This window comes from Photinus pyralis, unplaced genomic scaffold, assembly GCF_008802855.1.
Source record: "Photinus pyralis isolate 1611_PpyrPB1 unplaced genomic scaffold, Ppyr1.3 Ppyr1.4_LG3b, whole genome shotgun sequence".
Taxonomy (NCBI): Eukaryota; Metazoa; Arthropoda; class Insecta; order Coleoptera; family Lampyridae; genus Photinus; species Photinus pyralis.
The window spans coordinates 5,340,216-5,354,424 of NW_022170510.1; the positions used below are offsets into that span (position 1 = coordinate 5,340,216).

Genomic DNA, 14,209 nt, shown 5'->3' on the forward strand with positions numbered 1-14,209 from the left:
AAAAACTGTTTCATTCTAAAAGTAATGGTGGGTTTATACCATCATTATCATTAGTTATCACTATCATTGAATCATTAAGAAATAGCCAATAGAAACAAAGGTATGGTTTGGTTGGTTAGAAATGCACCAATAAACCTTTTCTATTGCATATTTCTTAATGATCTAATGATAGTGAACTAATGATGATTGTATAAACCCTGCCTACAAAACCTTGAAACTGGCACTTTGTATCCTTCCGCTCAAAATCTGCAGTACCAATATCTTCAAAAAATTTTATTCACATCGGGTGAACGGCTAAATTTTATGTCCCAAACTCGAGTCTACATACTGGGTTGTGCGTCTTCAGTATCCATTCTTCGAACTAGTTTTCGCACGATCAATAAGTTCACCATACATTTCCGATTTTTAAATCTCGGTGATGCAGTTTTCTAGCTCGCTTGATAAGGGATGTCTTCTTTATGGAAACCGTCCGGCATAGAGTCTTGCAGCAGCATGTACATACACTTTCACTGCATCTACCAAATGCCAAGCACTAAAACAATGTGATTCTGTAATACTTCCTATTCTACCAAAATAATATTGTAATAACCATTTTCATGTTTAGAGGGTGCTGCTGAATAATGCGGTACGGTATGTATATGACTATTTTATCTCGTATTTTATATACTAATGGACGTGTTTTTGCATTTTTCTGAAGACACAACAGGAAAAAAGATTTTTACGAATTGTTTGTGTCTAAGTAATTTCGAGTGGTAGGTACCTATACTCGGAATTAAAGCAGATCAATTTGAAGTAACTCTATTATTACCTTTTACATTAAGGCTACTTTCGGGTTTTAGTATCGAAATTAATGCAGTTATAACTCACAAATAAAACTACCTGCGAGTCATAATTTAACATTATGTAATAAATATTTACCTCTCCGCTCTACACATTCGTAAATTACATACTAAGTAAACGGCGATTTAGGTAATATTTGTTTGATAAAAATCGACCCAATAGTTTGTTTACAAGCTTTCAAAGCTTTTACTATAATTTTAGCTTGTTTTCTTATAATACTTACAGATAGTACGTAGTATATAATCTTTACTTATTTCTACTTTTTACTCTTGAATTGGAAGTTCTTTTAAAAGTGAACTTTTCTGTATCTTAACTTTGTGCTGATGAGTATGCGTTTTAAAAAGAGAACTGGAATACAATCCGCGAATTCTATTGTACTTTTCTACGATCTGATCAAAGAAATACCGCTGTAATTTTGACAAATCAATTTCATGAAATAAGATACAGCTATATCTACCCGTAGTCTACTCTTATACAAGAATCGTTAAACTAGCGTAGAGTGCGTTGGAGAGCAATGGCTTTCCCAATGGTATTGTCTGGCGTGGTAAAAAAGACTCTTTACGAGTTTCAAACTACCGAACATCAAAATATTTTTATCTCCGTAGATAGACGGAAACGTTACATTTGTCGGTATTGCAAATGTTCACTTTTACCATAAAAAAAATAGGTACATTTCACTAATGGGATTTTGTCTCGAATTTTGTGCTTATATTTAGTGTTGTGATCAGTTTATGTCAATTTTTGATAAGAATTACCATGCCAGATTTAACAAATTTTATTTATTTACGTTTATTGTTGTTTACAAAGCAGTCACAAATAAAATATTGTACATTATACGTCAGGTAATAGTTTTTACTGGGTCTAGCCAGAGACTTGGTCTTGGTCTTATAGTATCTGGATAATAATTTAAATATTTATTATCATGAGGCATTCAGATTCACCTTGATTATTCGACGAGAAGTGTTACCAATATAGAATATAGAATATATTTAACTATGTGTAGTAACACCGAAACTGTCTATTGAAAATATGACTTTGTTTATGTCAGAAGTTTACTTACCTAATATGGACGAAGTACTGCTTGGAATAGCAAAAGTCGAACCTTTTTAACACCGCAAAGTTGTGCTTGTATAAATTTCTCTACCTATACCTACGGCGAAATGTAGTGAAGTGGTCGGAAGTGCCATCCATTTTAAAATATGATTTTAAACATTACAATTCCGGTTTTTACTTTACAGAAGCAATTAGAGCAGAATTTGCATTTTATATATAAATATCATTCAATTTTCTGTTGAAGTTTTTTAACTCCCTAAATATAATGTGATAAAACCAGAGTAATATTAAACTGCCATTTAAATACAATTAGTAGGAATATCAATTCGTCATTCATATTCTTTACCACATTCGCAGTTTTATATCAGCGAATTTTTAACGTTTATTCGATACTGATGCTGGTAAAGTTCATTTTAAAGTACCGCTATTACATTTAGTTTTAATACACTTTTAATAAACTTTCCACAAACGTTTACTACTTCACCTGACTATAAGTTAAATCTTTTATTATGATTGCTTAACTTCTTCTACACACTTTATTCCGAAACGGACGAACTTCGTCTTCAACAAAACAATTAGGAGAGACAACAAATTTAAATAAAATAAACCAACTTTGTGTTTTTTGTAAGTAATGTCCCAGATTTACTTAATAAATTGAAACATTCTCATATACACTGTATCCAAGATAAGGATGTCTATCATGGGGATCTCCGAAACCATAGAAGATGTGCTGATGGTAAAATTAGAGAGAATATGTGTTAAAGTAAAAATGTTAATTGCCATTTTAAACAAAAATTAAAATAAGTTGGCGTGTTTAAGAATGAAAAATTCTGTCAGTCAATTTTGTAGAATTGTATTCTTTTTCACAAAAGAATAAATACATGTTCTAATTGTGCTTTTTGGATATATAAAATAACTTTAATAATATGGGCAATATTAAAGTGTTATTATTATACTTTAAACAAAAACCAGAAAATTCCGATTACTTCCGCAGATATGCCAGAAAAACCGAAATTTGCCGATTTCGGGTTTATTTTTTCTCCTGTTATTTGAATAGATCCAGAAAAAAAATACGTTCTCATTACCACTTTTTAAGCTCTACAAGACAGCGTCGAGCGATTTTCAATACAACGTTTCGTTTAGGAAAAACCATTATCAACTTTATTTTTTATATGGTCCGTAAAAAAAGCATATACTGTGTTGAGTAACATTTTTTATTACGAACAACAATGTATACGGCACACGAAAAGATCAAAAGTTGAAAACAGTTGGTTTCAACCACTCCCGCACAACGCCCGAATCGTGTGAAAATACCTGTGGGACAAATTTTTTAAATAAGATTCAGACGTTGTGCGCTGTTGCACCATCCTTTTGATTTTTTTTGTATGTACCGTATCTCGTTGTAGTCGTAATAAAAAATGGTACTCAATGCAGTAGTAGGTATTTTTTTTATGGGCCATATAAAAAAATAGCGAAATCGGCAAATATCGGTTTTTCTGGCTTATCTTCGGAAATAATCGGAATTTTCTGGTTTTCTTTAATTGCGCATCTTTCCTATACTTTGACGATCGTTTATCTTATATGGTTTCCGAAATCCCCATGATAGACATCCTTATCTTGAACTATCTTTATTTGTTTTAAGAAGTTATTTTCATTGCATAAAATTAGGTGCCCTTCAAAAGAGATTTTGTCATTTAAAAGTAGACATAGGAAAAAACAATACACATACATATTATCCTTATGTCTTCTTAATAAATATCACTGTATATAAGTTTTTGATGAACTGTTTTCATTACTGACGCACTTCCGCAGTTCAGGTCAATCTCACTGAAGTGAAAAAGTCCTCATTCAGTTATCTAACTTGAGTCAACTGTCACTTTTTATTAATCAGTATCCTCAATAAACCATTCATCTTCTTCAGCCGGTGGCTTTCAACACTTGTTCTTCGATATACATACTACCTCCATATACGACGGCGACGGGTGGATTTAGGTCTCGGTCTCGCACGAGTGTAGGGCGGGTCTCTTTCACCTTCATGTTGATCGTTTTCCTTTAAATTTCTTAAATATCGAGACGCCATCTTATGTCTCTTTTTTCCATTAACAAGTTACGTTTGCCACTTCTTATATCGAAAACCAAGTTTTAACAATTGCGACCACTTGACGAATTATATTGCGAGCTTCAGAATGAACAACTTTTCCCTCTAAACTCAAGATTTAGGACTTCTAAACAATTTTTCCACCAATTTGCTCTATAGAAAATAGTAAGGTCAGGTATGGTTTACATCTAACACTTTAAGCAAACTGCTGACGTAAATGTAAGGTATATACGTTTTGAAAAAGACGTGTTCGTATAAAACAGGAGCGTAGACTGTCAATCTATAATTATAGCACCGAGTATAGCACGGAATGTACCGTTATGTTTTTGAACGCTTTCTATTGGCCAATTTGAATTATGTTAAAATTAGTTCACATATTTTCCGGGGACATTGTAAGCTTGGTGGCACACAAATCTTGCTTTGTTAAATATATGCGCTTTTACAACTCCAAAAGGGAAAGGAACCATTAAACTCCAACTCCAAAAGGGAAAGGAACCATTAAATTTTTTGCCCTTGGGCATTGAATAAAAAATATTCACTGCCTTGGGTAGGTATATTTTTGTCTGGAAGAAATTTGGAAGTGAATTATGTTTTTTATATTATTTTATTTTTATGTTATTGTATTTCGCCTTTATTTTTGAGTGGGCGAGGTTTCAGCCAAGGCTTAGAAAAAATAGTATCGCGTTTTAAAGATAAACACACATTTCTGTAATAATTAGACTAATGTGCTGCAAAAATTGCATTTTTTACACATAACTCGAGGTCAACAATAAAGTCATCAAAATAGTTATTAAAAAAATATCTGTAACGGAAAAAAGGAAAAAAGTTTAACAACCCAATACTATTAATTTAATAACTTTAAAACTTTTAAAAAGTTGGTGTTGCATTTAGCTATTTCCAGCGGAGAGTACGAAATTCGATGACCATCCTTAATTTCTTTGAGAAGATTAGACGCGGTTTAATTTTACTTTTGTTCTAGCGGTAGCAACAATTATGGATTCGTTAGATGATATATATTGCCTACAAGAATCTGCACCTCACGAGCGAGCTCATCTTTTAGCACTTTTAGAAGATAGAAATCTACATTCCTTATTAGAGGTAAGTAACCAAATTTATGTAGGTACCCATTTTCATTTTTTATTTGATTTTACGAAGAACATTTTCTCTGGTAAACATCTAAACTTAAAAATTCAAAATTATTAAAATTTTATAAGAAATTGTTACGCCAAGGGTGGGTCCAGGATGATGATTCGGTATCGTATTTTTCGTACCCCCCACGTAGAGATGGGTTCGGGGGATCCTTCCCCGCAAAATTGTGAATTTTATCATTTGTCAATGACACTTTCTCCACTACTCTGAAACTGTCAATGGTTTGCGAAATTGCGATAAATTGGCCTCAACTCGATGGTAGCAAACTGGAATTTCTTTGGTTTGAGCAGGGCAGCACGACCTGCGACACAATTCGTATTGGAAGGCCCATTTCCGAGGCGTTTTATCTGCTGAAATTCCACTGTCAACTAACCACTGAGATTTTTTGCTCTGTAGTTTTGTGAAATTTTGGACCTATTCCCATGCTGCACGGACTATTGTTCTCAAACTCAAGGCTGAGATCCACCAGATACTAAATGAGAAAGAACCGCAACTCTGTAAAAAAGTAATAAGAAAATTTTGTGTTCCGAACCGGTGGAAGGTATTTTTAGGATATTTTCTTTAACACATAATCGGAAGTTGTCCATGCAATAAAAGAGTCATTTAAAGTTCGGCATTTTAAAAAAAAAGAGACACCCTTTGCACGAACTAATTCTTTTTACTCTCTTTGTTTGATAGGGACATAGGGTGTAGAAAAAAGACCGTTATTGCAATACAAAACCGCGTATCCAAAGCCAGGACATCAAACCACTACACGCATGTCATCAAACTTTTATGAGTTACGTACTTTTTCAGTAATTGAATTCTAGTATCGCTATACGTGTAATTTGTTTTACACTTTCATGAACGCGTCATCACCAAACGTGCGCATAATATTAGCAATAATGAAACATTTATGAGCGTCGACAATAACTTGGAGAACTGGTTTAATCAAAGTCTTCCTGTACCTTTATCATTTTAGTGCAACGCAAACTAAATAAGTGGAAGTATAGGATAGTCCTTCCTCCTTCAGGTTCTAAAGTAGGTAAGCGGGAATGAAAACACTTTTCTTAGTTTTAAGTTAAATTATAAATTCGGTTTTGTAGGCGTTGCCAGTTTTAATGTTAAACTCAACTTCAATTTCTTTTTATTTTCCCTTTGAACTTTTTATTAAAGGGAATGAAAATTAAATACGCCAAAACGTGTCGCTACTGCAATTATGAAACTTTATTAACTGATTTAGTACCTAATTTATGATGTATTCCAGTCTTTAATAATTAGAGGTACCTAAATATTGTTTTGCCCATTATCATCGCTTTACCGTATTTCGGTGGATATTAACAACAGCTTTCCCATTGCAATTTTGGAGAAATTATTGCCTGAATAGCGATTGGTTTCAGGTCTTGGTCATGTGGTGTCTTGCTGTGGGTAATCTTTCACTTCTTGTTGTTTTTGGTTTTATTGCAAATTTTTAATTAAATGACCGCGCCTTTCACCCTAGAATGACTGGACTAGGTACTCATATATTACCTAATAAAAATTAGGCTTTTAAAATGGTTTAAATAGCAGAGATTTTGTACTAAGTAGAGTTGAAAGGTTGTCATTAAAATGAAATCGTAGTAAAAACTTTAGGTTTCTATTTGGGGATCAACTTTTGAATTTGATTTTCTTTAGTAGTTTTAGCTTTACTAATACATTCCAGTGACTTACAGTCTTAAAAACCCAATAAGTCCTTAAAAATGAAAGAAATAATTGATACGTGTAATTTAAACTTAGCTTTTGCTAAATCCTACGGATTGATATCCATCGTTGGAAAATTCGTCTGAAATACCATCGAGTGAATTCCAAAAGAAATTGGTTTCTTAGGTGCGGGGTTATGATTTCTCCATTACGAATAAAAGTTTCAAATTTAGTAGCTTGTTCGAATCTGAAGGTAACGGTAAATAAATTTTATCGGTTGCAGGTGCTTTAATCGTCCTTAAATTCTTCGCTGAAATTTAAATTTTGGCTTGCAACGGTTTTAAGATTGGTTCCACTTAGTTCTCATACTGGGTTGTTGAACTTAAATAAATGGAATATTAGATTACGAGTCTGAAAATTCAATATTTTGCAAGATAACACTTTAGCACTGTGTTTCTAAGCGGATTTTTGGAGACCTGTGGCTATAATAATTTAGATTGACTGTGTTTAGGTTTGTTAAAATTAATTAAGAGTGCTCTTATGTGCTACAGGTTTTTTATTCAGAACTTTATTTTCTTTCACAATATTTAAAAATTTACAGAGTGTACCATTCAAAGAATGTTATTACGTTTGGCCATTGTAATCAATTCAAGAAGAAAAAGCCTCTTTTTGGTAATTGGCGCGATTATCTAAGTATTATTTAAACAAAAACTGAAAACCACCGATTTCCAATAAATAACGTCTTACTTGTTAAGATTAATGTGAAAGTTTCTCAACCCCAAAAATGAAATCAAAATAAAATACAAGACGGCGTTATGGGATTTTTATATGGTTAAAGAGTATTTTATTCTCCTTTGCACGATGCGAGATGTTTATAAAATATAGAATTATCACTTTTTGTCACAGCTTTTTCGCAGCTTTTATAATGGCAGAGAGTCGGTGGTTTTCAGTGTTTGTTTGATAACTTCTAATCGAAGAATTTTTATACTATATAACCTAACTTTAATTAGCACTACGAACCTTGTAAGTTATTTAAATACTTCAAGCTTAATTCTGCGGCACTATTACTACTACAACTTTTGCTACCTTATTTTTGTATCATTGATTGTAATCCAGAATCCCTTCCACATATATTTAAAACGGTATTGTAGCTATAATAAAAGAATCGTTCGGGCAGTTCTTGTTGATAAATAATTCAAACTGGGTTTTATTAAATTGAATTGTAAAAAATATAGTCCGGTTCGATATCGCCTTTTATCTAGCAAGTATTCCAAAGTTAATGGAATTTTCACTGGGTGCTTGGGGGCACACCATCAGGATGCTAAGTTTTCGGCCTCGAGGACCGTGTGCTAACTTGGAGGAGGGCCAAAAGCCCAACATTTTCGGACTTTTTTCAGTTTGTCACTTATGTCTCGTATATATTCTTTGTATCATAGGGCCCAGTGTCCTCTATTCCTTATCATCATTATCGAAATACTTTCACATTCTCCGTTTCTGCTAGCGTTTGTTCCTTTTTATTACATCTGCACGTAATTCGCTTAGATCGAAGGTTTCTTCAAATTTAGGACTAGTTCAGGATACGTTTTCTGCGCAGATTGAATCCACCGGCACCGCGCGGAAACCGACGGATCTGTTTGTGTTGCATCAAACAGAATTTACGTGTTCAAGTAATTTATCAAAAAGCGTTCTCTTAACTTGTGATATAGAAAACCTAATACCACTGACCATGTTATCTCCTTCGATTTCTTTCATCCTCTAGCATAAAAAGCTATCCTCCCTCAGTTTCTTTTACCATAGACTTCTCAACTCCACTGAGTTTTGTACTATCCCACAAATTGTCAGAGGCAATAAATACCCATTCAATTTGATATCCAACCTTTACCAATAAATTTCGATCATTACCGTGTCCGTGCCCAAAACCACTCTCAAGTCTTCAACCTCAGACTACAAATACGTCCTTATATACGCCCGGTTTACAATTTCTTCTGCAAATTTCTGCATAAACATCACGTCTCCGTTTCGTTTTGGTCCGCTCACATCAACCCACACTAAAGATCTCGTTGACCCTTTCACTCGTTCAGGCATTTACAGTCACCTGTAAGGATTGTCCTTCCGGGTATGTAGGTCAAACTGAACGCAGCTTCTATATCCACTATAATCCAACCCCATGCGGGGGGTGCGAGTTTCCCAACCACTCTTGGATTTAGTTTCGCAATTTCGTTCACTTATTTTGCACTTTTGAATTAACATTTTTTTGCAATTAATTAAAAACAACTAAATAAGATAGTAATGGTTTACGTATAATGCCAGGACAATAAATATTCGCGGTAGAAAGAATCAAGTAATTTTAAACCACATGCATATTCCCTATTCTTGTTCTCCATTTAGATAATCAACTTGAGGATCTTCCATTTTTGTGTTAAAGGGTTTCGACTGGACTTTTTGGAAATTAAAGCCATTTACAAGCAATTTAAAGAAAGTCCTTAATTCTCCCTGAACGAAATTTTAGAACCCCCTTTTCCTGGATTAACCCCTTGCTTTCAGAACTTGCACTCTTCTTTTTGGAGAATTTTTGGAAAGAAAAATCGGAACATGTAGCAACCAACACGCCCTTTTAAATAACGCACGAGTATGGGGGAGGGTTAGAGCTTAATTGAAATTAATTGAAATTGGAGGTGTGAGTATAACATTTTGGTGGATGATATTATACGCGAATTGAATGTTTCCTTTTACTTCCTGTTTGACAGGAAGTGTCTTAAACTTTGAAATGCACGAGTGGACCAAAATCGTTCTTCATTGACTCAATATTTAAAAAAATCCATTTTGCCCACTTTGCCCAATAAGGTTTAGGTAATTTGTAAAACACCGGGCATTTTTGATATTTTTTCTATTATTTTGCATGTTGATTAAGTTTTTGTTTGAGCAACCTCTTATATAGATTATCTAAAACAACGTATCATTGCAAAAATGTCTGTAAAAATCAAAAATTTCAAAATATACAGAGTGTACCTATCATGTAAATTTTCAAATTTATAGCCGCTTTAGTTCAAACAAGGAATGATACGAAAGGATTGTTTATAGTATTAAATTTATTTTCCCTCATAAAATTCTGCTACCTCAATAACCATTCGTTCACTGTGTGACAATATTAGTATTGTTTAAATAAGTATATTTTGTTTTATTGTCTGTAGGTTTGAAATCAGCGGATACGTATTATAATTTGACATAGTCAAAGAAAGACAGTAGGTAATATTAAATTGATAATCGCCCTACATAGTTGCGTTCTCGGGAAAATAGACAGTTGCTTGAGAATGATGCTCGGGAAGTTTTAGTAAACCTAATTTGTCGTGAAATATTGAATTCTTCTTTTCATTAGTTACAGATAATTGAATTTTGAACTCTTCAGGGTGATCTTAATTTATATTTGACGAAACGCAGATGCGTCGACACTATGTGTATCATTTATATGTATAGTGTACGTACTACAACCAATATTGCAATTAGCATGGCGAGCCCGCGTGTATATGCAATGTACAAATTCTGTAGGTTTAGTATACATTAGTATACATTAGTAGTCAAAAAAACACAGACATACCTGGCCGTTCCGTTGTTTCCTGTGTCGAGGGCATAAGGGAATACGGCCATTTCTATTTGGGGCTGCAAGACGGTGTATTTACAAGGAGAAAATTATATAGAACGTTTATTCGCGACGCACAGCATTGGAAACCTTTTAGAAACGCAATGTTTGTTAATGTGGAACCACAAACGTTGTAACACTTTTGACATTTTCACTTGTATTCATGGAATTTTGTGCACAATTTTAAAAACAATCATATCACCTCATCATTGAAAAAGTCTAAATGGAAAGTAAAAATGATTGATAGATTGAAATTCCTTCTGATATTAAGATTGTTCTTCGGCTGCTTGATATCGTCCGCTTTGATTTTTCGAATCTCTCAATTTTTTGAGTTCGTTTGAGATTCCTGAGACCTCCAGATTTTTCATTTCTTTAGATGGGTTTTCCCATTCTTAAGTTGTCTTTCCATTTTTTAGTTGCTTCGGGCTGTTTAGTTCAGATTTTAAAGATTTCTTCGGATTTTTCGCATTTTTAAATTTTGATACTTTAGCTTTATAAAGTTTGATTTTGTCAGTTTTTCCTTCAGTTTTTTAATTTTTTAGATTCTTTTCAATTTTTACGATTTCTGTCAAATTTTCAGGTTTTGAAATTCTTTACGTCCATCGGTCCTTGGATATTTCTTAAGCTCTTTCAATTCCTCACATTCTTGGAATTCTTCAAATCGAACAGGCTCTGGGGATTTGTTGAATTCTTTTGATTTGAAGTTATTAAAGTTGACCATATCATTATCACGCAGCAACAAGTCAGTATACTGTCCATTTTGGTAGACTTTTGGAAATTCAACTGGACGGAGTTATAAGTACCTGGTAGAGGACTCAAAAGAACAGATGAGAAACGTCAAAAATTTTGAAAAATCTTGAATAAACCGATCCTGGGTCCTAGGTTTTCATGCAGATTTCGAAAATGCAAAAAAACAGCATGTTCTATATAAAATAAGAAGTTTGCCCATGAGATGAATTTGATGCATTTTTGTTAACTATAATATGTATTTTGTAAAATTAAAATAAATGGTCGTTAAAACGTGATACTGAGGATCTTTCGATATGTCGTATCGATTTATTTTTAGTAATTGTAATGTGAAGAGCGCTCATAACATCGGTGCTGTTTTTATAATGCGATAAAACGACTTTGAAGCCGACTTTGTATATAATTTAGGTTATAAATTGCTAATTTGAGTACAGATTCACGTTAAAAAGGTGATCATCGTTAACTTACACCTGCTCAACAAACAGAAATTTCCCCCTACTCAGAACTAGAAGTAATTTGACGTACATATTCATAGAAAAACGGAATACCGCGGCAATACCGGTAAATAATTGGAGTAATTAAAAGCGCTCGATTGTATTGTACCATTTATTTTTTATATAAGAGAATAATTAACCAGCTTCAATAAAATATTGTGCTTTGTTCAACTCCACTCTATTTCTACCCTTTTTCAGTCTCTCATTGTAACTCCTTCTAATGATCCGTTTAAGCTTTACGAGTTGAACGCTTTAAATACCTACATTAAATTTTTCAAATTACCTACATCTGGTAATGCGTCGGCGCATTTCATTCGTCATTGTTGGAACCACTAGTACGCGTCTTTCCCATTGCGATTGATCGTTTCCGTCTTCTCCTCTTGAAATTAAATGAAATTTGCGCGTTTCTGTAAAATAAGTTATTGAATATCAAATTATGTACTCGTGAATCAGTAATTTTAACTTCATCCCAGTTACAAAAAATGTAACTGTTTTTACAGTGAGCTTTTTTATAAATTGTCCACGTTCAACAAGTGCCGTTATTTGCTAAGTTACATCACAATTTCCCCAGTACGAGCGATACAGGGTTAAACATCTGAATTATATTACAATTTATAAACTTTTTTGTACAATACAAGACCTCTAAAGAAAAAAAACGCGGTTATAACCGATTACGAAATTGTAAGAAGTTGAAGCATGAAATGATGCCAAGAAAGTACGAACTTTTGTATCACAGTAATGCATCTATCGCTGCTGATTTATTTACAATAATAAGTGTATTGGTATGAAATTACCTTTATCTACGTCGCTTTTCTTTAATAAAAACATATATGCTAACTTGGGCATTTTTCATCACCTAGATCTATTTCTTTTTTCAGCTTTTTGATCGTATATGTAGTAAAGTTGTAACGCCGGTACGAGCGCCACCTAGTGATGCTGCGCAACGTGCACGGAACGCTATCGACGCTGTTAGGGACCTGGAACAGCGTCGCGGCGTCGATCACAGGGATCTGCAGGAACTACGGGATCTACTGAACAGGGCGCATTTTAAGGTGAGATTTGTTCAAACATTGATTTATTACAATCAAATTACCGTAATGTTGCAGCAAATAAATCTTTTAAGTTCTGAACAACTCCTTAAGTCTCGTGTTAAATTAATTATTGACAGAAAATGAATTAGAGATTTCGGTTTTGCACTTTGCACAATTTTGCATTCCTCAAACAGATGGCAGCATTATTTCATTCTGTACATTCCTATACGAATGGAGTTTCATTGAAGGGAGGGTGGCCTATTTATAAATTGTTTCTATGCTTTAGTCAATGGAAAATAGAGACACACAATTGCTTACACAATCAAACGATAACACGAAAATTTATATTGCACTAATAAAGCCTGCAAGATTCTTTGAATAATATCATCCCCAAAAGCGTTTAAAAATTTATGGCAAATGTCTGCCTCCGATTCGTAGTTTTAAAATTCCTAACTTCAACGCGAATCAACAACGTAGAGGTTCATCGGCTTGTAATGAGATTCACGGACGAAAATCAACCCCTAAAGCGTTTAAGACTTTATAGTAAATGTCTGCATCGGAAGAACCCATTAATACTTAGCTTTAACATCGTTTACTCCTAGACGGAACGACAATATGGAGTCTCATCGACTTGCAATGTGATTCGGGTGTAAAATCATGCCCTTAATGCGTATAAAAATTGATATTAAAGGTCTTCATCGGAAGACTCATTAAATTTAAGTTTTTTTTTAAGTGTCTTTGCGTTGCGTTGAAGTAACTTTTCAATGTTTAGCTAAGTTTGGATTCACGATCAAAGATTACAAAATTGAAGGTATACCTACCTAAAAACTTGAGTTGTGATTGTAGGAAAAAAGAATTTTAACAAACGAAACATTTTAGATTTGGCTTTATTTAGGGGAAATATTTGTTTTGGTTCTCTCTTGCTTTCATTTTTTGCGTACCTGTTGCATCCTGGCGTGTACATAATTCATACATCGACATCCTTAACTGTATTAACCGTATTGCTGCGTGCAATGGTATACGGTCACTATACACCACCCCAAAACACCTGTCCAGCGAGCTCAAAACAAATCAATTCAAAATTGAAACTGAGACTTGAGACTCCGTGACCTCGATCAACCTCCAATTAATTTATTAAATCTGACATGAAAACGTCGTCAGTCGCACAAAAGGTTCGTATAAGCACAGAACTAATTGATCTACAATGCCAAAATTGATTACGAAACACATCAAACAATTAACACTAAATGTCTGAAAGAAACAGAAGCTTACAAAGCTTGTTTGGACATAATACCCCGCACGCACGCGTTAATAATTAAAAATTTTAAAAATTACTTACATTTTCTTTTAGAAATCAAATAATCTGGTCGTAAAGGGTTGAAATATTCAGGCGTACTTATCAAAAACACAATAACAGTCGCTAACAGCTTCAGGAAACTTTATTTCTTCAGCGACTCGAACTGGCTTGATAATAAGGTGAACAAATTTTTGGTGGATGCTC

General features: G+C 33.7%; 1 protein-coding gene across 1 annotated transcript in view; it reads left to right on the forward strand.

The window, feature by feature from the left end:
• Positions 1 to 12,852, forward strand: part of LOC116167039 (peripheral plasma membrane protein CASK-like) — a 62,303-nt gene extending 49,451 nt beyond the window's left edge. The window contains exons 6-8 of the mRNA XM_031482276.1: positions 4,971 to 5,089; positions 12,556 to 12,729; positions 12,784 to 12,852. Coding sequence (XP_031338136.1) covers positions 4,971 to 5,089; positions 12,556 to 12,729; positions 12,784 to 12,852 — 362 coding nt within the window. The remainder of the gene's footprint in view (positions 1 to 4,970; positions 5,090 to 12,555; positions 12,730 to 12,783) is intronic.
• The last annotated feature ends 1,357 nt before the right edge of the window (positions 12,853 to 14,209 follow it).